Source organism: Cryptomeria japonica, chromosome 11, assembly GCF_030272615.1.
Source record: "Cryptomeria japonica chromosome 11, Sugi_1.0, whole genome shotgun sequence".
NCBI lineage: Eukaryota > Viridiplantae > Streptophyta > Pinopsida > Cupressales > Cupressaceae > Cryptomeria > Cryptomeria japonica.
Genome location: NC_081415.1, coordinates 444,713,193 through 444,737,925, shown reverse-complemented (window position 1 = coordinate 444,737,925; position 24,733 = coordinate 444,713,193). Strand labels below are relative to the sequence as shown.

The 24,733-nt window shown below is 37.8% G+C and overlaps 1 protein-coding gene across 11 annotated transcripts in view; it reads right to left on the bottom strand.

Annotated features, from left to right (window-relative positions):
• The window catches only part of LOC131041418 (serine/arginine-rich splicing factor SR34A), a 143,292-nt gene that overhangs the window by 65,942 nt on the left and 52,617 nt on the right, over positions 1–24,733 (bottom strand). For 10 of the 11 annotated variants that reach the window (XM_059213999.1, XM_059213997.1, XM_057974500.2 and 7 more), the window contains 3 exons: positions 16,847–16,912; positions 8,529–8,603; positions 8,256–8,385 (listed from right to left, as the gene is read on the bottom strand). In XM_059213999.1, coding sequence (XP_059069982.1) covers positions 8,256–8,385; positions 8,529–8,603; positions 16,847–16,912 — 271 coding nt within the window. The remainder of the gene's footprint in view (positions 1–8,255; positions 8,386–8,528; positions 8,604–16,846; positions 16,913–24,733) is intronic. The other variant, XM_059213998.1, reaches the window with a different exon arrangement.

The window sequence follows — 24,733 nt, the reverse complement described above, 5'->3', positions numbered from 1 at the left end:
ATTGCTGCTTTGTGGAGTAAAAATCCCCCAAAATGTGGATTCAAGAGGCCACGTGGTAAACCATTTCTTGCAAAAAAATGAGGGTAAATCATCACCAAACAGCAGCAACGTGTTCTTCAACCCACATAAATCGCCTTGCTACAAAATCGCCTCCTTTCTCCTTGAATTTCTCCACAAAAAATTCGGAAGAATTTGTGGAAAAATTGGCTTAGGAGAAGAAAATCAGGTTTTTGGGAAGAAAATACAAGTTTTAATTAATGTATTCACATGCAACACAGGAAATCGGGTTTTATTTCCCATATAACAAGTTTTAATTGTCACTTTTCCCTCAACAAGGCAAAATCAGGTTTTAAAAATGCAATTACAAGTTTAAAATCCTCCAAAAAGCACTTTATAGAGAAAATTGGGTTTTCTAGGCAAAAGAGCAAGTTTTAAATGTCACTTTATTTCATTTCTAGGCAAAATCGGGTTTTGGAGAGAGATGTGCAAGTTTAAAATTACTTGTAAAGGGAAAATAAAATCCCTACAAGAAGTTTTAAAAACTTGCACATATGTAATAGGGGTTTAAAATCCCTATTACAAGCAAAAGACATTAAAGTAGGGGTTTTTCAAAAGAATTACAAGTAAGCCTGTAACTTATCCAAAAAATCCCTATTTTAACTTAAAAAGCCAAAAAGCATCAAGGGGGAAATAAAAAGCAAATTACAAGTTCTTATTTTCAATAAAGTGCACTTGTAATGAGTCAAAAATTTCCCTACAAAGACCAAAACAATGGAAATCATTAAAACTTGTAATTCAAGAGAAATTTCCCATCTGCAGTCAGGGAGAAAAAACCCGAAATTTAAGGAAAGACATAGCAAACGAATCCAGAATGCGATGAAATTCAAAACGTGGTTCGAGGATGGACTAAGGATTAGTCGAAATTCTGCCTCGGCAAGCATGTCGTAGGGAAACAATTTCATTTTTTTCACAAAAATATTATGTAATAGTCCTTCAAAAACAAAAATGAGGACAACATATTGGAACTTGGCTACAGGACGAACAGGACAGGGAACCATAGGCGATTTACAAGTCAGCGCCCGGATAAGAAATTTTCCTCTTGCTGGAGGATCAGCAAGACATTAAGTTGGGGGGCATGATGAGCTGAGATTTTAGCTCTTTTATTCCTATAACTGATAAATTTTTGCCATGTTTTAATTTGTAGATCAAGATAGTGTTTGAGTCATGTGATGTATTAAAGTTTGACTATGTGCAATCTAGATGATAACTAAACCCATTAAATCCTGTATTGTTTTGACCTATTATTCCTGTTGCCATGCGGATTATCATAGGTAATATCAGGTCTGACTGTATAAGTGTTATGATTAATGAAAATAGATATATATATATATATATATGTGCGCTTGTATGTTCTATCTTTTTAATTGCAGGAATAAATGAGATGTTGCAGAAGTGGTTATTGCAAGCCACATGTTGAATCACGTCATAAAAGCAGTTGGATATATTCAAGGGCAGTTAAATATTCAAAACAGCAGAGAGGATAGTGTGCGTAAGAAGCGGCAAAGGAATAGCAAGGCGCTGCCAGATTCATTTATGTTATATGTGCGCTTGTATGTTCTATCTTTTTAATTGCAGGAATAAATGAGATGCTGCAGAAGTGGTTATTGCAAGCCAGATGTTGAATCACGTCATAAAAGCAGTTGGATATATTCAAGGGCAGTTAACTATCCTCTCTGCTGTTTTAAATATTTAACCGCCCTTGAATATATCCAACTGCTTTTATGACATGATTCAACATCTGACTTGCAATAATCGCTTCTGAAGCATCTCATTTATTCCTGCAATTAAAAAGATAGAATATACAAGCGCACATATAACATAAATGAATCTGGCAGCGCCTTGCTATTCCTTTGCCACTTCTTACACACACTATCCTCACTGTTGTTTTGAATATTTAACCGCGCCCTTGAATATATCCAACTGCTTTTATGACGTGATTCAACATCTGGCTTGCAATACCGCTTCAGTAGCATCTCATTTATTCCTGCAATTAAAAAGATAGAACATACAAGTGCACATATAACATAAATGAATCTGATAGTGCCTTGCTATTCCTTTGCCACTTCTTACGCACACTATCCTCTCTGCTATTTTGAATATTAACCACCCTTGAATATATCCAACAGCTTTTATGACGTGATTCAACATATGGCTTGCAATAACTACTTCTGCAACATCTCATTTATTCCTACAATTAATAAGATAGAATATACAAGCTCACATATAACATAAATGAATCTGGCAGTGCCATGCTATTCCTTTGCCGCTTCTTAAGCACACTATCCTCTTTATTGTTTTGAATATTTAACCGCCCTACAATATATCCAGCTGCTTTTATGACGTGATTCAACATCTGACTTGCAATAACCGCTTCTGCAGCATCTCATTTATCCCTGCAATTAAAAAGATAGAACATACAAGCGCACATATATATATATATATATCTATTTTCATCAATCATATTACTTATACATTCACACATGATATTACCTATGATAATCCGCATGGCAACAGGAATAATAGGTCAAAACAATATAGGATTTAATGGGTTTAGTTATCGTCTAGAATGCACATAGTCAAACTTTAATACCTCACATTACTCAAACACTATCCCGATGGACAAATTAAAACATGGCAAAAACTTATCAGTTATAGATATAAAAGAGCTAATAACTCAGATCATCATGCCCCCCAACTTAACGTCTTCTTGATCCTCCAGCAAGAGGAAAATTTCTTATCCGGGCAATGACTCATAAATCGCCTATGGTTCCCTATCATGTTCCTCCTGTAGCCAAGTTCCAATAAAACCCCATCATCTTTTCCAGTATAGTCCATCTGGCTTCCTCTGTGGCCTTTTCATATAGTTTGTCTATAACCCTACATCCCATCAATGGCCACATAAGGATAGGTGGTTGAAATATCAAGGGTAGCCAGTTATTGCTTTTTGTCCTACCCAAGTGGATGTACTCGGGAGCTCTTTGTGTGGTTGCATGATAATTAGGCAGTGAATGGAGTTCACCCTGCTTTAGGTCTTCTAGGAGATTATTCTAACGCTGAACCAAACATTCAACTTCAGCTTTATTTTCATTTTCAACCAAATGCTCATATTCCCGGAATGCTTCCTCTCTCAACGGTAAAACCTGGCTTCTGACATCACGTCTCGTTAACTTCTGCCAGTCATAGTACATATGTCGTGAGTTTTGGGCTTCAACTCTGAGTGGTAATGGGCAATCAAACTCCAAATTTCTATATATTCTAGCTTGTGTCCCCATACTAATTTCATTTTCTATACATGACATCAATGCTTTTAATTGAATGTCCCCAATGTATAGTAAGGGATTCCATTCGTTGTCAGAAGGCACATCATAATTATGCAAATAAAATTCACATAACAAATTCCTAACAGTTGTAGGAGAGTTTTGATAAACATTATAAAATTCTTGAGGAGTATCTAGAGAAGGACTAAGATCCCTAACAATGTGATTTAGCTTGAAACATAAATACTGCTCCTTTAAATATAAAGCATAAACTCTCGGAGTAGCCCTACATTGCATCAATTCAGGAACCATATTGGCAACTGTGTCTACTTTGGTTTGCAATTCCACAATCTGATCATCCCTCTTTTCAATCTCTCTCTGCTTTTTAATAATAACTCCTTGTAACCTACCCTTTCTATCTCCCATTGTCTATAAAATGTAAGTGCAATGGATAAACTAGTGAGAGACGAAGGGAGCCTGTGAGTTGTTACCTGAGGGCGTGAGATCTCTTCAACCGGTTCTTCAAACTGTTCTACTACATGTGCCAAATTTGACAGTCTGTCGGCCCCATGTTCTTCCTGTGGTTGAATCTCAAATGCATTTCCCGAGTCGCTGAAGGAGACATTGCTGCAAGAGGCGTTACTGTCGGAGGTGTTGCTGCAGGAGGTGTTGCTGCAGGAGAATTTCCCTTTACCTTGCGCCTTTTAGTTGCGGGAGAAACTTGCGCAACTTGAGGTTGCTCTACGGTCTCTTCCTCTGCATCAACTGTTTTTGTTTCTTTCCCTTTCCTTCTAGAAGATATCGCTCCACTTTGAAAATGACTGGAGGGCTGCTCAATATTTGATTCAATTACCATTTCCTCTACAACAGGCAAGGCTTCCTTGGCAACAGGAGGTTCGTTCGCTACAAAACCCTAAGAGATGAGGGTTCTCCGATATCTTCCTCTTGAGCAGCGATTTCTTCTACAGCAGGAACATTTTCGTCCCTAAATTGCAGGATATCTTCGAACTCTCCGCATGCCATCTGCGAGACATCTCTGAGAGAACGTTCTACCAACAATTTAATCAAGTCGTGATGACTAATAGAACGATTTCCACCCTTGTGTGTTTCCTTTGCACTTATGGAAATAAGATGATACAAGAAATTGGGAACATTCATCCTTCGGTCATGTCATAGATGACTCAGTAATTTAAAATGAACCGAATCCAAATTTGAGTACCTACCATCACAGCTAATATATTTCATCATATAAAATGCCACCTGGGGCCATTCCATTGGAAGAGATGTCCGTCTGGTTCCCTGCTTGTCCACACTTAGGGGTCCATCTGTTGGGTGAGTAAACTCTGCCCTAGCGCTTCTCGCATCTTTCGACTCAAGAAACAGTTCTCCCTCCTACGGCAACCCAGTGACTTCGGCTATCCATTGTTCTATGGCAATGACTTTTAACCCTTTGACAAAGGCCTCTCCTTCGTTGTATGTGCGCATGAATTCATTGGCAATTTCTTCATTGAAATCCGTCAATTTTAGAAAATAGTCAATCCACCCATACATACGGAAGTAATGTTTACACTGGACATCCTTCAGCAAAACGTCATGAATTACTGGTTCATGACGGATAGCAGCTCCTCCCATGCCTAACTCAGCTTTCAAAACAATTACCACAGCAAAATAAAGGACTGAAATAACCTGCAGAATTGAAAATACATGTTCTGAAATACTTTACTTTTTTTCAGTACCTTTCATCGACTATGGCGACAGGATGAACTATTCACTCGTCCCACAGAATGTCTCATTCAAAAATGATGTTAGGCAAATTAAAACACATTACTGACAAGGACAGGCAATTACTCAACTTGGAAATCGGACCATAAAACAAGCATCCTATCACTGTTTTCCTCCACTTGTCATAGCTGTCCTAGAACCCATGGTTTAGATATTCATCCAATATGATAGAAGGTATGAGGGCTGTTCCAGTAAGGTGCCCAGGAAATCTATTCTTCATAGGCCCAAGGGCAGGACACTTGTACCCCCTTGGCCTCATGGAACTCCCCAGTCTTAAACCATGAGGTGGTGTGCCTACAAGATAACCCCAGCACCGTTTTCCTCACTGAAATTCCTCTCCTTCATACTCAGAAACTTCCTAGAACAGATTCACAATACTATTGCATATATATAAATTCAATATATTATCCAACAAGGATTTCTCAGAATTTGCTAATATTCAGCATGCGCAGAAATACTTATGAAAGCAGTGATATATTACATTTGCCAATGTGCATAAGTTTATTATAAACATGATTGCAGCATAAGAAATTTGTACCAGGTTTGTGTGACCAGGTTATTGCATGGAGTCTTTCCTTTTTCTTTCTTTATTCCGTCTGATCTTCTTCTCAGATATTTTTCCTTTTTGAGATCTTGCAATCTGCTTATAGAAATCACTAACTGCTCTGAATATGAGAAGTTCTGCTGCTATTTTATCTACTATGGGATAGGAATTGTATTCATGCCTTTCCTTTATATCTCTCAATGTGAGGGAGGGGCATACCTCTTCATCATGTATGCCCTTTGGCAAGAGACACACCCTTTCACCATTAGCACCGTTTGAAAGAGTACAACCATTCATTATTCCTGCCCTTTGAAATGGGCACAACCTTTCACAATCAGGTCTGCCCCTCCGATTTAAATCGGATCTGCACTTTTGATTTCCAAATTATCCCCCCATCAAATGAGGTTCTCTTCTCCCTTTTATATCCCATGTTTGAAGGAGACACAACTTTTCCTTCCATGTCTTTTGACCCTTCATTAACTTAATTAAATTTTAATTATATTTAGTTATAGTCTTTTATATTTTTATTTTTATTTTTAATTTTATTATAATTATTATTTATTATTAAATTCTATTCCAGAGTGGGGACATTACATAAGGCAATTCTCATTATGCTCTCTTGGCTATTGACTGCACTCTCTATGAGCAGCACTCCATCATCTTGTTATTGGCATTATGCATCTTCTTGTGAGCTTTCTTTTGATCCTTCATATGTTGGCACTTGGCAGAAACAGCCATGCATTTCATTTCTCTATTTTGTGGTCTTCAACTTCAAGTTACAGAGTTTTCACATGGAAAGCTTCATTCTTATTGCTAGAGTATTTCACTGGAGGATTCCTCTTCACAACAAGTGTAGCTTCTATTCAGCAATCAAAGAGTATTTCACTGGAGGATCGCTCTTCACAACAAGTGTAGCTTCTATTCACCAATCAAAGAGTCATTTATCACACTCTCTTGAGCTAGGTGATGTTGCATTATTATTTCTTTACAATCTTGTGATTCCCTTTATCTTAATTCTAAAAATAACATTTTTTTGTAGCATGTCTTCTAGATACTAGTAATACCATTGTCATCATTCTTATCATTATTTTCAATCTCTCCATTTTCTTGAGAAAGAGTTTCAAGTAATCTTGTGTACTATTGTTTTATCAAACTTCTTGTTGGCACTTTGGACTTTTCACCTCCTACTATTTTCCATTTACCATACATGCTAGGAGATTAGTAGCTCTGCAGACCAGGGTTATTGATATAGATAGACTAGTAACATATTGTTGCTTTTTACAATTCTAAACACACTTACGAGTTTTAAGAGCAAACAATATCCACTTTTGTTCCTTTCTTTTTTCTATATAGCTGCTCATGGACATCAAAAGACCATATTTAGGGTTTGAACATTTTGACGAGCTCCCAAGCAGTCAACCCTTCTCCCTCTATTCCAGTTATAGGTATCTCTTGAAGACTCTCTCACGCTGAGCTTTTGCATTCACTAAACCTTACTTTGTCATTCTGGCATTTCAATTAAGTTAAATCTAGTTTAAAACATATTATCATTATTCTGTATTTTTCTGGATATCTTCTGTGTTTTGTTTCGTGTCTTCATCTTCTCTGTGTGTAGAAAATTTGGCATATGTAGAGCTCCTTGATTCTTCTGTTGATTTTGAACTATGGCACAACTGGAGGACAATAATGCACGTTATGGATGACAATGCTAGCACGTTAGTGTCTGAACTTCTTCCAAATTTACTCCCCAAACTCTTTGCAACTCCACGATTGTTGTACTACAGTTTATCTTCATATTTTATTTCTCTGTTTTCATTTTTTCTTGTTTGTGGATATCACTCAGTACTTTTGCTTAAGGGATAAACATAGTTTAATTACAGAAATGTACATTTAGTACATTTAAATAAGATTAAGAATAATTCTGATAATCTGTTGAAAACAATAACAATACTTTCTGATTCTTAGCATTATCTAGTGTGTGTTAGGTTGAACTCCTAATATTACACAAAAATCAACTTTAAACATCACATGAAATTGGAAAACTGCTCGCGAGACCCCATTTTGTTAACAATAATTTCTAGTATCTGATCTATGGTACAAGGGTCTGTTGTAGCAGTTGTAGATGCTTGTAGAAAAGGAGGTTCAATATTTAATATGATAAACTTAAAGGTTAACAGTTTGTACTCCATTTTATATGTAAAATTTTAGCATTTAAGGATGGACTGGTCCAATTTTGGTGATAATTGCTTTATGAAAGGCTTTGAGGTTGCTGGAACAAGTTATTCCCAGATCAACAGGCTGATAGAAGCATATGGATACGTTAAAAAAGACAACCATAAAGAAAAGATAGAAAATGCTATTAGACCAAACAGTTGAGCTTTGTTTTGGCTTTAATTCTGCATATTTTTCCATTAACAGCTTATTTTGCAGTGCTTTTGGCCATTAATGCCCATTTTAGGGATGACAGACCCATTGTAACCCTCAATCCACCTATTGAAAAATTAAAAGACAACTTTTTTTTTTGAGCTGATGAGGCTCCCCCAACATAAAAGCCATACCTAGATTTCAAAATATGAAGATGTCTAAAACAATTTAATAGATTACCAACATACCACGAAATTCAGACCGCTTGGAGACTCCACCACGACCACCACTACTGCCACCACGGCCACCACTAGCACTGTAGCCACTGTGGTGATCTCCTGATGAAGGAAGTCCCCGACCTCCATGGGCCAGTTCAACCTGCATATGAAAATACATTCAACACATATACACGTACTAATGGTATAGAGTGAACGAGGACATAGAGGACTCGAGCAGTTCTAGCAAATTAAAATAAAAGTTCCGTAAGTAATTGTCACTGCCTTTGTTAAGTTCCTTCTCACCCTTAATCTATGCCCATCAAAATTATATCCATCGCGACCACGAATTGCATCTTCTGCATCTCGAGCATCCTCAAACTACAATAACACAGACAATATACAGAAATTTTCTACATGTCAAAAATATTTTTAAAAATGGCTGGAAAAATCAATGTAATGTCAAGGAGCAACATCCTATTTGAAGTAGTAATAAGAGCGGGAGTTCTGGATCGGACATGGAGGGCGGTCGGATCCAGTATTCAAATTTGAGCGGGAGTTCTAGATCGGCATCGGGGCAGCATGCGGCAGATGACACAGAGATTCCTGCAGATGGGGGGGGTTCAGATGGAAAGGACCCTGATGATCCCGTGGTTTTGGGGGACCCAAGGGGAGGACCAACACCACGTGAAGAGCGGTTAACAGAGGAGAGCGGGAAAGGGCAGGTTCAAACTTCAAAAACAAAAGACGGCAACTCGGTAGGAGCCCAAGGACAGCAAGCGATTTGTGTCTCAGAGAACACGGTGGAAAGAAAAGATCACCCGGAAAAGGTTCATTCGTCAACGGACCCGAAGAAGGGGGGACCCAATGGACAAACACGTAAGTGGTCCTCGCTGTTTGGCGTTAAGCCTAAAGGTAAGTCCTCATTGCCTCCTGTTAAAAACTCCTTGAATGTGGCTCAAGGCAAGTTTGCTATTGTTGTTCCAGACCAAATCATAGATCAAAACATTGCCAGAATGGAAAACACTTTGATTGGTAATTTTTTTGGGTCAAGACCTAATATAGAAATAGTTCGTGGATTTGTCAAAAGAAAGTGGAACCTGAAAGGTCAGGTTGATGTGGTAGCAATGAACAGAGGCTGTCTATCTTTCTCCTTTTCCTGTGATGAAGATAGAAGAAACATTCTTTGTAGTGGATCTTGGACAATAGGTAAATACATTATGTACATCCAGAAGTGGTACCCTAATGTAGCGAAAGGAAAGAATTTTTTGGTCCAAGTCCCGGTGTGGGTTAAACTACCTGGGCTCCCAATGGAATTCTGAGAGGAAGACGTTTTTGCAGGTATTGCCAATACCTTTGGGGAGCTCATCGCTATTGACCAAGTAACGGCATCCAGAAGAAGACTGATTTACACTAGGATCTGTGTTGGAGTCAGACCTGACATGAACATGCCAGAGTAAATAGAGATAGAATCGAAACTGGGGAAGTGGAAGAAAAATATTGTTTATGAAACAATCCCCTTCGCCTGTTTCCATTGTAAAAAGGTTGGACACTGGGCTAAAAAATGTCCAAATATGGAGGATAAACCCTTCCCCCAAACTAAGGTCTGGAAAAAAGTAGACAAGCCACTAAAAGCCTTGGAATCCAACGATCTTAATCAGGAGAATCAATCTCAGATAGGACGGGTGGAGGAAGAAATTACCAACGAAGTGGGTAATGAACTAAAGATTCAGATGCTGGGGCAGAATGTTGAGGACTCAGAGTACAAAGAAAAAGACAACACTCAGCAAGAAAAACCGAAAGAGGACAAGAAAGAGTTAGTCCCAGATAAAGCGGAAAAAAAAACCCTCAAACAAAGAGGAAGGAGATAACTTTAACCTTGTTTCAGAATCTCAAGATCAAGATAAAGAAATAGACTGGTTCCAGGAGGCCCAACCTGATACCATTCTGGGCCAAGGGCTATCGGAAATTTCTCTAACCACCCCAGCAAAGGGAAAGCTGGCGTTTTTGGAAGAACAAGATCCAAAATGGGGAGATGAAGAAGACATAAAAAAGGCACTGGGGAAGAATGAAACAAAACAGGAGGATGAAGAAGCAGCAGAGGATAAAAGAAGGAACAAGCACAAAAAAAAGAGTAACAACAACCCAGTCAATAGTACGATGACTAGAAACACCAGAAGCAGGCTTGGTGATGTGGGAGCACAACATACTTCTCCAGGAAGACACTCAAATGCCAAGAAAAGATCTTTGGAAACAAGCAGGAACTTAGCAGATGGTACCCAAAGAACCATCTTTGAGGCAGGTATTTCTAAAAATCCATGAAAATCATCTCCTGGAACATTAGGGGACTTAATAGTCACCACAAGCATAATTTAGTTAAAAATATGATTAGAGATAAAAACCCTGATATTTTATTGATTCAAGAAACTAAGATGGTTAAAGATAAAGTTGAAAGTTTGAATATGTTCAAAAACGGTGGAGTCAGTGGAGGTAGTTCAGAAGGTGCATCGAGAGGAATTGTTACCTTTTGGAACAAAAACAATGTAGAAGGAGAGGTGTTGATTCAGGACAACAATCTGGCTTGTATAAGATTTAAGCACATTAAGAATTGTACAACTTGGGTTCTAACTAACATTTACGCCCCCAACACAAAGACTGGTAGAAGTGAGATGTGGAGATATCTAATTAGGCTGAGAAGTAGGTTTGCTGAGGACAGTTGGATAATTATGGGAGATTTCAATACTCCCTTGAACGAAAATGAGAAAAAGGGAGGGAGTCAAGCTAATCTGGACAGCAGATTGGACTTGATGGACTTCATAAACAATAATGCAATTCATGATCTGGAGTTGCAAGGAGTCAAATATACCTGGACCAACAGAAGAAGTGGTGAGAATCTGATCCAGGTTAGACTCGATAGAGCTCTTCTTTCCTTAGATTGGTATAATCTTCATGATTGTTCTTTATCCTCTCACATAAGGGCTGGATCAGATCATTATCCCATAACCTTTACGGCTGAAGTAAAGAACAAAAGGAGACATTTCCCTTATAGATTTGAAAAAATGTGGACCAGACACCCGGATCTGGAAAGCAAGATTAAGGAATGGTGGCAAGTCAGTATTGAAGGCAATGCCATGTATAAAGTGGTCAAAAAGCTGAAGAATGTTAAAGATAATGTTAAAAAGTGGAATAAGGATTGCTTTGGGAACATCTTTACCTCAAAAGCTGCAACCCTCTTAGAGCTCAAGGAAATCCAAGATGAGATACAGATCAATGGTTACACTAATATGTCTAGAAACACTGAAGATGCTATTCTTATGAGATATCATGATATAATAGCTAAAGAGGAAATCTACTGGAAACAAAGATCGAGGAATGTCTGGTTAAAGGAGGGGGACAGGAACACTAAATACTTCCGTATGTCCACCTTAAGACATAAGGCCATGAATAGAATTGCTCAGATTAAAGTGAATGGCAGATGTGTTGTTGATGATGACTCCATGAGCAAGGCTGCTATGGATTTTTTCTCTAACTTACTTGCTAAGGATCAGAATTTGGAAATACAAGCACAGAGGGAACTTTTGGACAGCATACCTACCATTTTGGGGGAGGAACAGAATGATCACCTGTCGGCTATCCCTTCCCATGAAGAAATTTTGATAGCTGTCAAATCCTTTGAAGGAAACAAAGCCCCAGGTCCGAATGGCTTTCCTATGTTTTTCTTTCAAATGTACTTGCATATTATAGGAGATGATGTCACCAGAGCAGTGAAAGAGTTTTTTGGCGCTAGAAAACTGTTAAAAGAAGTTAACGGTACTTTTATTGCTCTCATTCCCAAAAAGATGGGGGCAAACTCTATGGATCTTTTCAGACCTATAAGTTTATGCAACTCTCTCTATAAGATTATCTCTAAGGTCCTAACCTCTAGAATTTTGAAGCTGCTGCCTTCCATCATCTCGCCTCAGCAAAGCGGTTTTGTCCCGGGAAGACAAATTTTGGATTCTATCATCTCTCTTCATGAAAATATCCCCTCATTGGCATTCTCTAAAAAAGATGGTTTTTTTTTAAACTGGATCTCTCTAAAGCCTACAATAGAGTGGATTAGGATTTTATGGTGGACGTTCTCTCTGCTTTTGGCGTTAGTCCTAGAAGTGTCAGCCTTATCAGACAACTTGTTTCTTTGGCTTCTTTCTCTGTTTTAATGAATGGCTCCCCCTCTCCTTTCTTTAAAGCCTCAAGAGGTCTCAGGCAGGGCGATCCTCTACCTCCAGTGATCTTCATCATCATGGGGGAATGCTTGGGGAGATGTATTGGTAAGCTGGTTGAGAAAAGGGAGTTTTGCAGTTTGAATCCTTCTTCGGCAGATCAAATATGCTCTCATCAGTAGTTTGTTGATGATTCTATAATAATGGGAAAAGCCACTGTTAAGGACTCTAGAAGACTAAAAAAGGCTTTGGACAACTATGGAGAGGCCACTGGTCAGCTAATTAATTGGTCTAAAAGCTTTGTTTATTTTATCAATACTCCGAAGAGAAGGAGGACTAAAATTAGTAACATTCTAGGAGGCCAAATTGGTAGTCTACCTGCTTCTTATTTGGGGCTCCCCTTAGGCCTTGATCCTCCGGACACCTTTTGGGGAGCCTTGGTGGATAAATTCCTCAAAAAGTTGTCTGGATGGAAGGGAGCTTTCCTTAGTCAAGCAAGTAAGGTCCAACTGCTTAAATCCACTCTACAAAGTATCCCACTCTATGCCATCAGTCTGTTCAGGATTTCAGCTAAGTATGTTGAGGCCATTGAAAAGATTCAGAGATCCTTCTTATGGACAGGGGTGGAAGAGAAGAAGAGAATGAACTTAATTCCATGGGAGAAGTTTTGTAAGCCTAAGAATAAAGGAGGTCTTGGCCTTAGAAGAATAAGAGACATAAATGATCACCTCATGGCCAAGCAGATTTGGAGAAGATATAGAAATCAAGGAGAGTGGAAAAAAATATGGGACAACAAATACAAAAGCCAATGCCCGAATCTTCAAAGTTTCCTCAAAGCGGAGATCATCCCAATTGGTTCCAATATTTGGAAAAATGTCTCTAGGACTAGAGACTTAATTATCAAAGGTACAAAGTGGAAGTTGGGGAAAGGGAATCTTATTCAGTTTTGGGAGGACCCTTGGCTTCTGGACTCCCCTTTGAATGGAAACCCTGAGTGGAACAGATATCAGAACCAATCCAAGGAAAGATTTCGAACCAAGGTTGAGGATTACTGCAAAGATGGACAGTGGAAAGACTTATCTCAAGCGGATCAGTCTTTAGGTAGTTTGAACAAAGTTATGAACTCTATGGTGAGGATTGAAGAAGAAGACAAAATAATTTGGAAACTCACAACTAGTGGTACTTTTTCAGTGACTTCTCTATATCATCAATAGTTCAAGAACATGGAAAGTCCTTGCTGGGCCAAAGCTTGGGTGAAAGGCCTCATACCCAAAATTAATATTTTCTTTTGGATAGCCCTTCAAGACAAAATTCTCACCATTGAGAATATCAGAAAAAGAGGTATCAGCATGCCTAGTTTCTGTATTCTCTGCAAGCAGAATGAGGAGACTATAAATCATATGTTCTTCCATTGTCCCTTCTCTGCTGATGTTTGGGGAAGCTATCTGGATCAATTCAATATTAGTTGGAGCTTCCCTAATTCGATTCAGGAAATTTTCAAGTCTTGGCATCACCCTTCAAAAAACAAAACCACAACCTTATTATGGAAAATTGTTTTACCCCACATGTGCTGGGGTGTTTGGAAAGAGAGAAATGATAGAATTTTCAGGGAAAAGACTACTAAGGCTAAAATTGTGTTTGAAAAAATAAGAAGAAGCATAGTGGAAAATCTAAATATCATAGGTGGTTTGGATAATCCTCAGACTAAGGAGGATCAATGTATCTATAAAAAGTGGAGACTAAAGGCTCAAGAGAGTGTTCAGAGCAACCCTAGAGAGGGAGTGAGATGGATCAGCCCGCCCAGAGGATGGATGAAAATCAATTTTGACAGGGCCTCTAAGGGTAACCCGAGGGTTGCTGGATGTGGAGTGGTCCTAAGGGATGAATGGGGAATATGTAAAATCATTAAATGTATTCCCATAGGAAATCAAACCAATCATGTAGCCAAAGCCATGGCGGCCTATCATGGGATGATCCTTGCCAAGGAAGCCAAATGCACTAAAGTTTAGTGTGAAGGAGATTCCTTAAACATTATCAACTATTTAAATATGAAATTCCCGCCGTCTTGGTCTATTAGTAATGCTATTAAAGCTACTAGGAAAATAAGCGAAGAGTTTGACATGTGTGTTTTTACACATGTTTACAGGGAGGCCAACTCTTGTGCTGACTGGGCTGCCAACCTGGCCTGCCAATCGAGAGACATCATTACTAATTATGGTGAAACGAAGATTGCAAGCGAAATGAAATCCTTGCTCAATCAAGACCGAAGCTACACAAGGCAACGTGGTACTTTTAATCCTTATTTCTAATGACCTTTCCACCTTTTTTGATCCAGGGCTCGTTTGAAGATAATGAACTTTTAAATAGGTGTCTTATCATAATTACTTGGCACGGATTCTGGGCGCCCTTACAGAATAACCACAGAAACCAGAGGGGAGGTGATCAAATCGAGAGAAGGCATTGCAAGGAAGGTGCTGGAAAAATGGGAGGTAACAAAAAGAGATTTGAACCTGCTTCCTGCTCGGACTAGAGAAAGAATGAAAAAGTCTGGGATATCCTCCAGCAGGGAGGAATGAATGTTTTCATGGAACGACTAAGTGGGAAAGACCCCACAATTACTTCTTACTTCATCAAGAACTAGAAAAATGGAAAAATTTTGATTGGTTCACAGATGATGAATGTCAACGAAGAGGTTATTGCCGAGGCCACGAGGATGTCTACTGAGGGTATGAAATTTTACAGCGACAGAGGAATATCTGACAAAGCTGCAGACAAGTTTCCAGTTACGGATGGAGAGAGGCGAAAGATGATCAAAATTGACAATTCCTACCACTCCCCGAAGAGAATTTGCAAGCCTTGGAGGTTTGTTCTTTTCGTTTCTATTGAATACATTACCTTAGATGGTAGGTTTACCAGGGCCTACAGGCATTACTTCGTTCTTCTTAATCATTTTCGTCATGGACAAAGGGTTAGCCTTCCCTATTACCTTGCATGTTCTATGGATCATATCATAAAGGAAATCCAGAAGGATCCTAAAGGTGATCATGCCCTCCACCAGGGGCTTATGGTCCTGGTTTATAAAATGCTAAAGGGGAAGTGCATTGAAAAGCCTATCAAAGGCAAAAATGCTATAGATGAAACTACAGAAAGTAAGGATAGTGGTTTTAATTTTGACTCAGATACCGAGGGAGAGTCGGAGGAAACTAGCAAGAAAGGGAGAATTAGGGCCAAGAAGAGGAGGATTATTGTGGACTCTGATATGTCAGACTCTGCAACTGAATCCCTTGAGGAAAAATCTGCTAAAAAAAGGAAAGCGAAAACCACTGGAAAGAAGGCTCAGAAAAAGAACATTAAAAAGGGGAGCAATTCCGACTTCAATCATGTTCAAGTTGAATCGAAACAGGAGGCTGAAGAAAACAAGGTGGTTGATAGTCAGGATAAAGAAGGGGAGGGTAACCTGGTGATGGATAATTTGGAGACCATGAATACCACAAATCTGCATAAGGAGGAAAAAGGGGATAAAAGTGACAATGGTGACAAAGACACAGTTAAGGCCTTCTGTGAGACCATCGCTACTATGGTGAAGGATGTTAACAGTTTGAAAACCGATACACAGGCCATTGCAAGAATTACAGTTGGTGACAAGCCCTTGGCGGAACATGTTAAAGAACTGGTGGCCGTTCTGCATAATGCACAAGCTATTGAATGTATTGTTGGAAAAATTATGGCAACGGAGAAAAAGGTCAATGAGATGGGAGATCCTAAGGAAATGGAAAACAAAATGAAAGATTTCAGCACCAGAATTGACAAGCTGGAGCTCAATGTAAAGAAGATTGCCGACCAAAATTTCCAAATCCTCAAATCCTCGATGGACAACATGAACATCCTTATTAACAGGTTCGAGAATGATGCAGAAAAAGATGGTGATAAAGAGCAGTCGAACAAGAAAGGGCATGAAAGGAGGACCAGAGCTAACACAAAGAAAAAAGGCGACATCGAAGGTCATGAGCTGGAGGATCTGAAGACCTCAGCGAACAGCATGAAACAAATGGTTGTTCACACTGAGGAAATTATGAATAGTATTTAGTTTCTGTCGCTGTCCCCGGTTAGGTCTCTTTGCTGTCTTTTTGCTTTCCTTTTGTTGTCTGTTCCGAGATACTTTTTTATGTAATGTTGTGTTAAGTTGATCCCTTTCGGTGGGTTCATTTTGTTTTTTGAAGTGACCACGCACTTTTTTTAGCAGTTCGTTCTCCTGGTTTGTACAAGGTTCGAGTACCTTTCAAATACCTCCTTTTACTTAATCAAAACATCCTATTTGAAGAAGCCACCATAATAAGTTAATCATTGTCCAAATTTGATACCCACAATAAGAAATGGAAAAAGTAGAATGCTCAAACTTCATAAGTGAGATGATTGGCATACCTCTATGAAACAATAGCCAGGAGGTCGAGGAGGGACTTTAAGATCAATGTCAACAATGGGCCCATACTGCTCAAAAAGCCAAACAAGGCAAGAAAAATCAAGAAGCTAATTAAATATACACTAAAGCATGTATAAGTTACAATGAACAATTCATTGTTCTTTCAAGATAATACTGAAATCAATCTCTAAATAGAATATTCTGTAACAAAGTCCAATCCAAGTTGTCAATACGGAGCCAAAACTTAATAACAATCACAATACAAGTCTTTTTAAGATAGCATTCTAATCCAATCTTTGTACTGCAAAATATACCGATGATTTGAAAAAAACACCCAAAAGCAGAACTTCTAGAATCAACACAAATGATGTCCCAAAATCTACTAAATCAGGTTGGCTGGCTGCCAAAGAGATCCACATTCACAAGTCCTCAGCTCTTGTAAAATCAAATTGCTCTCATAAATATAGTATATAAAAAAGCAATCCATGTCTATTACATTTGGAACTCTAAAATATCTACTACTGTTTAATAATGGGAGTATGTGAATTCCAATCATAATAATATCTCAAATGCTATACAAGGAACTAAAAAGGTTTTCTCCACAGCCCTAAGTAAAACATAACTCTTAGTTTTTTTATTTCCTGTTATGTCATGTCCCATTCTCCGCAGTGATCAGTTCAGTTGGCCGTTAGCCTAACCCGGAGACCCGTAGGCTAGTTGCGAACAGAAATTAGGGTTTCCTACCTCTGGGAGGATGTTTCAGCGTTTTTGATGGCTTGCCTATCGGAGTTTGTCAGTTTTGGTTCTAGATTCCTTCTAGGTTTTCGGAAAGCTTCGCAATGATGGTACATACATAGCAAGTAGCAAAGTTTGGCAAACTTACTATTTTTAGTAAGTGGAGGCGAGGGCAGCTTATTTCTCTGGGTTTTTCTAGGTTTTCAGAGAGCTCCGCGATGGTGTGACATGCAACTGACTCTGGAGACTTTTCCGGACTTACTATTTTTAGTAAGTTGTGATGGCTTCTCAAAATGTCGTTAAAATGCATTTGGACACGCTTACTATTTTTAGCAAAATGCTATTTTTAGCAAGTGAAGGCGAGGACAGTCTATTTTCTGGGTTTTTTGAGAGCTTCACAGCAATGTGCCAAGCATCTCCATCTGTTCACTTTTGGCAGAATTACTATTTTTAGTAAGTGACAATTGTTTCTCGATTTGTGCCCTAACGAAGTTTGGAGACACTTACTATTTTAGTAAGCACTATTTTAGGGTTTCAGACTGAGCTAGTGCAGCACAGGCTATTTTTAGCAGTGCGGCTTGACATGGTGATCCAGTGATTCAGTGCTATTTTTGGCAAGGTTTCTACAGCTCAATGCAGTGGCTATATCCGGTAGGGAAGTTCTTTCAATTTGATCTCCCATACTCTTGGAGCTTGTTTTGGCAAGTTCAATATTTGATGGAAAATGATGTTTTAAGTTGAATTATAACTTAAGGCAAAAATCGACGATTTATTAAAGGGATTGCTTAAGTTATATTAAAAAGTCATTTTCTCAATTATGTTGGGCGAATTCATGGCTGACCAAAAATATTTTATAAGTGAATTATTAATAAAGCAAGTTGAACGCCTTAAAAAGAAATAAGTTAATTTTATGAAATAGTTCACATATTTACTTTAGACGCCATAATGCACTTTATTGATATTTTTTATTAAGTATATTTACTTCCTTGTGATGGACGATTTGGGGGAAAAAAGAAATGAAATGCAAATTACAAATTTGAGAGAACTGAATGTGTATTTGGATTTGGCGTCCATTTGGGAGTGAATTTGAATTTGAATTTGGAGCTTCAAAAGCTATAAATAAGAGTGTTGGGCTCTTGTTTTGGGTATCAAATCTTGTTATGATAATGAAGTGTTGTCGAAATGCCATCAGACTCTTAATTCGAGGGATGCATACCTCCTAGTGCCTCAGTTTCTTGCTTGAAAGATAGCGCCTAGCTGAATGTATGACTGTTTCTCATCCAAAGGAGCAGATTGGGCTCAACGTTAGTGAAGATTTGTGTGGTTTCAGAGTGTTCTTGTTGCTGGTCGCGGAGTGTGCTGAAGTAGATTATTGGTTGCAAGTCTCAATATGTCATTCTCCTCCTTCTGGGTATTTCTTTTATCTCTTTTTTTAGTTTGGGCAATTCATTTTGTGAGTTTGTAGAGTCTAAAATGGTGTTTTGGATTTTATTCTTGCAAAATCGTACCCTAGTTGGTCGTACCATGTGGTTGAATGCTTTGGCATGCATGCATAAATTATCGAGATCAGTTTGCCATGTTTTGTTGTCCTAGGATTGATCACCTACCTCCTAATGATCTTATGCTTTTAGTTTCATGTCATTTGGTTAAGAATCGAGCGAGTTGTGAGTGTTTTAGTGGGATTTGGTGTTGTTCGTCTGTGTGTTTTCAGCGTGCTGGGAGTATATCAGATTTAGAGATTTCTGATTTTGGAGTGTCTTTCCTGTGTGGAGTTGGTTTTAACGTGTGTGGGTTCATTGGCCTGGAGAGGAAGATCTTAGTAATTGTTTGTTGTTGTTGATTCTTCCTTCTTATCTTTAATGATTCGAATTGTAATGCTGGTAGTCGTACTAACAGCATATTCTATTGATCTTTCTTACACCCACTGCAAAGTGCAAGAGGCTGGCCTTGCCGCCTATCTTTGGATAGTGATTTCTCTTAATTTGTAATCCATATTGTGCATTGTAAAGCTGGTTAGTAGTACTAGCAACTATCTAATTGGATTATTGCTCTTAGTCCTGCTACATAAGTGGAAGAGGTTGGCTTTGCCGCCTACTTTGAATATTGTAATACTATCCTCCCGCTGCATAAGCAGTAGAGTTGATTTGTAATTTCATTTCTAGTCCTCCTGCTGGATAAGCGGTTGACTGATTGCTACTTCAGTTTCTTGGCTTGTCCTTGGCTGGTTTACCGCCAAGTGATCTTTCTGTTGGTATTTTGGTATGGTTTTGTCATTGACGTCAACACCTACTGAATACACCTACTTTGGAGATCCAACAACATTCACCGGCAAACAGTAAACTTTGCAACAGTTACTGGCATTTGATTCACCAGCAGGATATATTGTTCACCGGTACCTGGAATGATATGGAAGACACTTGGTAATGTCAAAGACATCATGTGGACACTTTATTTTGAAGAAATAATCATTGGTATATTCATATTTGCATATTTGCTTTTACCGACAAATAGGTCCAAGTTATCTAGGGTTACACCGGCAGGTTTATCTTTTCCAGATCAGCATAGCACGCTATGGAGATGATTTATTATTGTTGTAAATGCATTAAGCCGACATGTTCAATCGGTTATTGCATCGAATATTATATTATTTGTAAAATGTTTTTATTGTAATATCTTGTAGAGCCGACCTACTAAAATTGGTCTTAGGATATGGTATAAATGTAAGATCTTATTTGTAAGATCAAGTGTGGAATGCGAAAAAGAATTTTGTGAAGGTATATGCGAGATCAAGCAGACGTATACACGAAGACATCATTTGAAAGTGAAGTTAGGTTTTTGTAGAAGCATATCAACATTACACCGGTACTGAATCCAGCATATGAAGATGCTATTTTGTGCAGTACATTCTTATTGGATTTAACCATCCAACTGTAGTCAGTGTGACTCCCATTTGTGATTCAGCAGTGAGCTCTAGGTTGTTGGCCTTTCTGCATGTGCAAACCCCTTTTTGTACACGTACTATCTGCAGTAGTATCATCTGATTGTGGGTAAAGTTTCCCACCGTGGTTTTTCCCCTTACAAGGTTTCCACGTACAAATATTGGTGTCATGTGTTCTGGATGACTTTGTGTTTTTGTTTCATGCATTAATCCTTACCGGTATAGCAATTTACTGTTAACACTGTCTACCGGCCTACTTAACTGGTTTACCAGTATTAAGCATTAAGTTGGTTAAATAAGATCTTGGTTTGAATTTATTAGACAACTGATTCACCCCCCCCACCCTCTCAGTTGTCTCTGAGACCTAACAATTGGTATCAGAGCCTAGTCCTCTTTTGCAGAAGTTTAACAACTTCAAGAGATCCAATGTCTACTAATTATTTCAGAAAGGACAGTGCTAAACTTGATGGAACCAACTATGGGATATGGAAGATAAAAATGGAGACACATCTGAACTGCATCGGTAAAGACATCTAGGAAGTTACTAAGAATGGTTATACTGTTGTTGTAGCTGGTCAGGCTGCTCCAACTACCTTAGCCAAAGATGAAGAAAATGATTGCAAAGCAAGAGAAGCACTTTTGAGCACATTATCAGATCAACAAATCATGAGATTATCAGATAGGTCTACTGCTAAAGCTATTTAGAATCATTTGGAAACACTAAATGAAGGAGATTCCACAGTCAAAATTGCAAAACTTGAAAGCTTTCGAGTCAGATATGAACATCTGAAAATGGAAGAAGATGAAAGGATTTCTGCTTTTATGGAAAGAGTAAATGAAATTGTTTTGGGTATTAAATGTTGTGGAGGAACTTTGAGTGAAGATGAAATTGTTTCAAAAATATTAAGAGGTTTGCCACCGGCATATAAAATGAAAGTTACTGCTATAAATGAGTTGAGAACAATGCCTAATACATCAGTAACTAGGGATACATTGATTGGAAAACTTTCAGCTTTTGAAATTGAGGAATTTGGTCCTGTTGCTACTATAAAAATTGATTTGGCCTTTAAAGCATCAACATCATCTGCTCTATCATTTGACAAATCAGATTGGAGAGTCTTTTATGCAAGAGAACTTGAAGAAACCTGAAAGGAGAATGAAGCGCTTGAAGAACTTGAAGCACTATTTGCAAGAAAAATGCCAAAAGGTCCAATTGGGAGTAAGTATGAAGGTAAAGCACCCTTTAAATGTATTAATTGCAATAAGATTGGTCATATGGCTTCAAGATGCCCTGATAGACATGCTAGACTAAGACAAGAAGCTAGAAGAACATACAAGCCTAATCATGAATATCAGAGATACAGATTTAAGAAGAACAAAGATAAATCTTATTACATTGTTGATGAAGGTGTGACTAATGATTCTGATCAGGATCCAGCAGACAATGGATGGGTTTTTGTTGCTATAACAGAAGATCAACCGGCACCTATTGCTCAACCGGTAGAACAAGCCCTAGCAGCTAAAGTTGAATCAAAGGATGAATGGATTATTGACTCAGGATGCTCGAATCATATGACTGGAGACAAAGGTAAATTCTTGAACTTTCAAGAATACAATGGAGGTTTAGTAAGATTTGGAGATGACAAAGCCTGTTCAATCAAAGGTAAGGGTTCAATATCTCTTGATGGTAAACATAACACTGACAATGTCTACGATGTTGAAGGATTAAAGCATAATATTTTAAGTGTTGGTCAATTAGTTGAGAAAGGTTTTCAGTTACAATTTAAAAATGGAAAATGCAAAATCATGAATACAACTGGTTTGGAAATTCCAACCAATAATCAAACTAGAGGTAATATCTTTCATTTGAATAACAGTGAAAAGGCATGCTTAATTGCACCTATAGATAAAAGTTGGTTATGGCACAAGAGACTATGTCATGTAAATTTTGATTGCATGGTAAAAATCAATACTTCTAAGGCAGTTAGAGATCTACCTAAAATTGTGAAACCTCAGAATACAATTTGTAAGGAATGTCAATTTGGAAAACAAGTTAGAGCTAGTTTCAAAAGTATTCTAGAAAAATCCAATAATGCTCTTGATTTAATTCACACTAATTTATGTGGTCCAGCTAGAACTAAAAGCTTACAAGGTGATAGATATTTCATGCTAATTATTGATGATTATTCTAGAATGTGTTGAGTTACTTTTCTCAAAGAAAAATCAGAAGCACTTGGGAAGTTCAAACTATTCAAAGCAATGGTTGAAAATGAAACCGGTAAGAAAATCAAATGTTTAAGATCAAATCAAGGAGGAGAATTCACATCTAAGTACTTTAATACATTCTGTGAAGTGAATGGAATCAAAAGACAGTTATTAGCACCTCGGACACCACAGCAGAATGGAGTTGTTGAAAAGAAAAACAGAACTATCTTGGATGCAGCAAGAAGTATGTTATCGGAAGCAAATCTACCACGTGTACTGGAGAGAGGCAGTAAGCACTGCTGTCTATACATTCAACAAAGTTCACATCAAAGGTGAAACCGCTAAGACCCCTCATGAACTATGGTTTGGTAATATTCCTACTCTTAAGTATTTCAGAATTTTTGGAAGTAAATGTTATATTAGAAGAGATGAGTATATTGGCAAATTTGATCCTCGAAGTGATGAAGGAATATTTCTTGGTTATTCATCTAAGAGCAAGGCATATAGATGTTTTAATAAAAGATTGCAGAAAATCGTTGAGAGTACAAATGTAAAGATTGATGAACAATTCAGAGGAACTTCAAGGTATATAGACTCTGAACCGGCAACAGAAGTTGTGACAAATGAACCTACACAGAATCCACCGATACAGAATGAAGATCCAGTTACCCCGGTATCATCAGAGGATTCCACAGTATTTGAAGAACAACAGCAAACTAAGACACCCCGGTATGTAAGACTGAATCATTCTGAAGATCAGATAATTGGAAACAAATTTAAAAGAGTTATGACAAGAGGAAGATAGGCAAATGAAAAGGTATGTCTTATTTCTCAAATTGAACATCATCTATCAATGAGGCATGTGAAGATAAATTTTGGATTAAACCTATGGAAGAAGAATTAGGACAAATTGAAAAGAATAATACTTGGACATTAATTCCCCGGCCTAAAGATAAAAATGTAATTGGAACCAAATGGGTATTTAGAAAAAAACTTAATGAAGATGCAAAGGTTGTCAAAAATAAAGCAAGACTAGTGTGTAAGGGATATTCTCAAAAAGAAGGAGTTGATTACAATGAAACCTTTGCACCGGTAGCCAGAATTGAGATAGTTAGATTATTCTTGGCCTTTGCAACTCACAAGGATTACAAAGTTTATCAAATGGATATTAAATATGCATTTTTGAATGGAGATCTTGAAGAGGAAGTTTATATTGAACAACCTGATGGATTTTCTTTGACAGATGACAATGATATGGTCTGCAGGTTAAGAAAAGCTCTGTATGGATTGAAACAAGCCCCAAGAGCTTGGTATGCAAGATTGGATAAGTATCTTTTAAAGATTGGTTTTACAAAAGGAAATGCAGATAGCAATTTATATTACAAAGTAACTAATGATGACATCTTGATTATTGAAGTATTTGTTGATGATATAATCTTTGGAGGAGAAGATGGATTATGTAAAGAATTTTCTCTTGAAATGCAGCAAGAATTTGAAATGTCTATGATTGGAGAAATAAAATTCTATTTAGGATTGCAGATTTCACAGACTGATAAAGGTATATTTTTGAGTCAATCTAACTACTGGAAAGAACTACTAAAGAAATACTCTAAACCGGTAAGCACACCTATGACTACAAATGACAAATTATCTCAAAAGGATGAATCTACACTTATTAATCCAACTAGATACAAATCTATGATAGGAGGTTTATTGTATTTAATACAAACCAGGCCTGATATTATGAATTCAGTATGTATTGTTTCTAGATTTCAGAGTAATCCTAGGGAAAATCATGAATCAGCAGTAAAAAGGATTTTCCGATACTTACAAGGCACAGCAAATCTTGGATTATGGTATCCTAAAGATGAAAATTTTGATCTATGTGCATACACAGATGCAAATTGGGCAGGAGATGTGGATGATAGAAAAAGCAGCACTGGAGGAGCATTTTTTCTTGGAAAGAGATTACTTTCTTGGTTGAGTAAGAAACAGAGTTTACATCTTTATC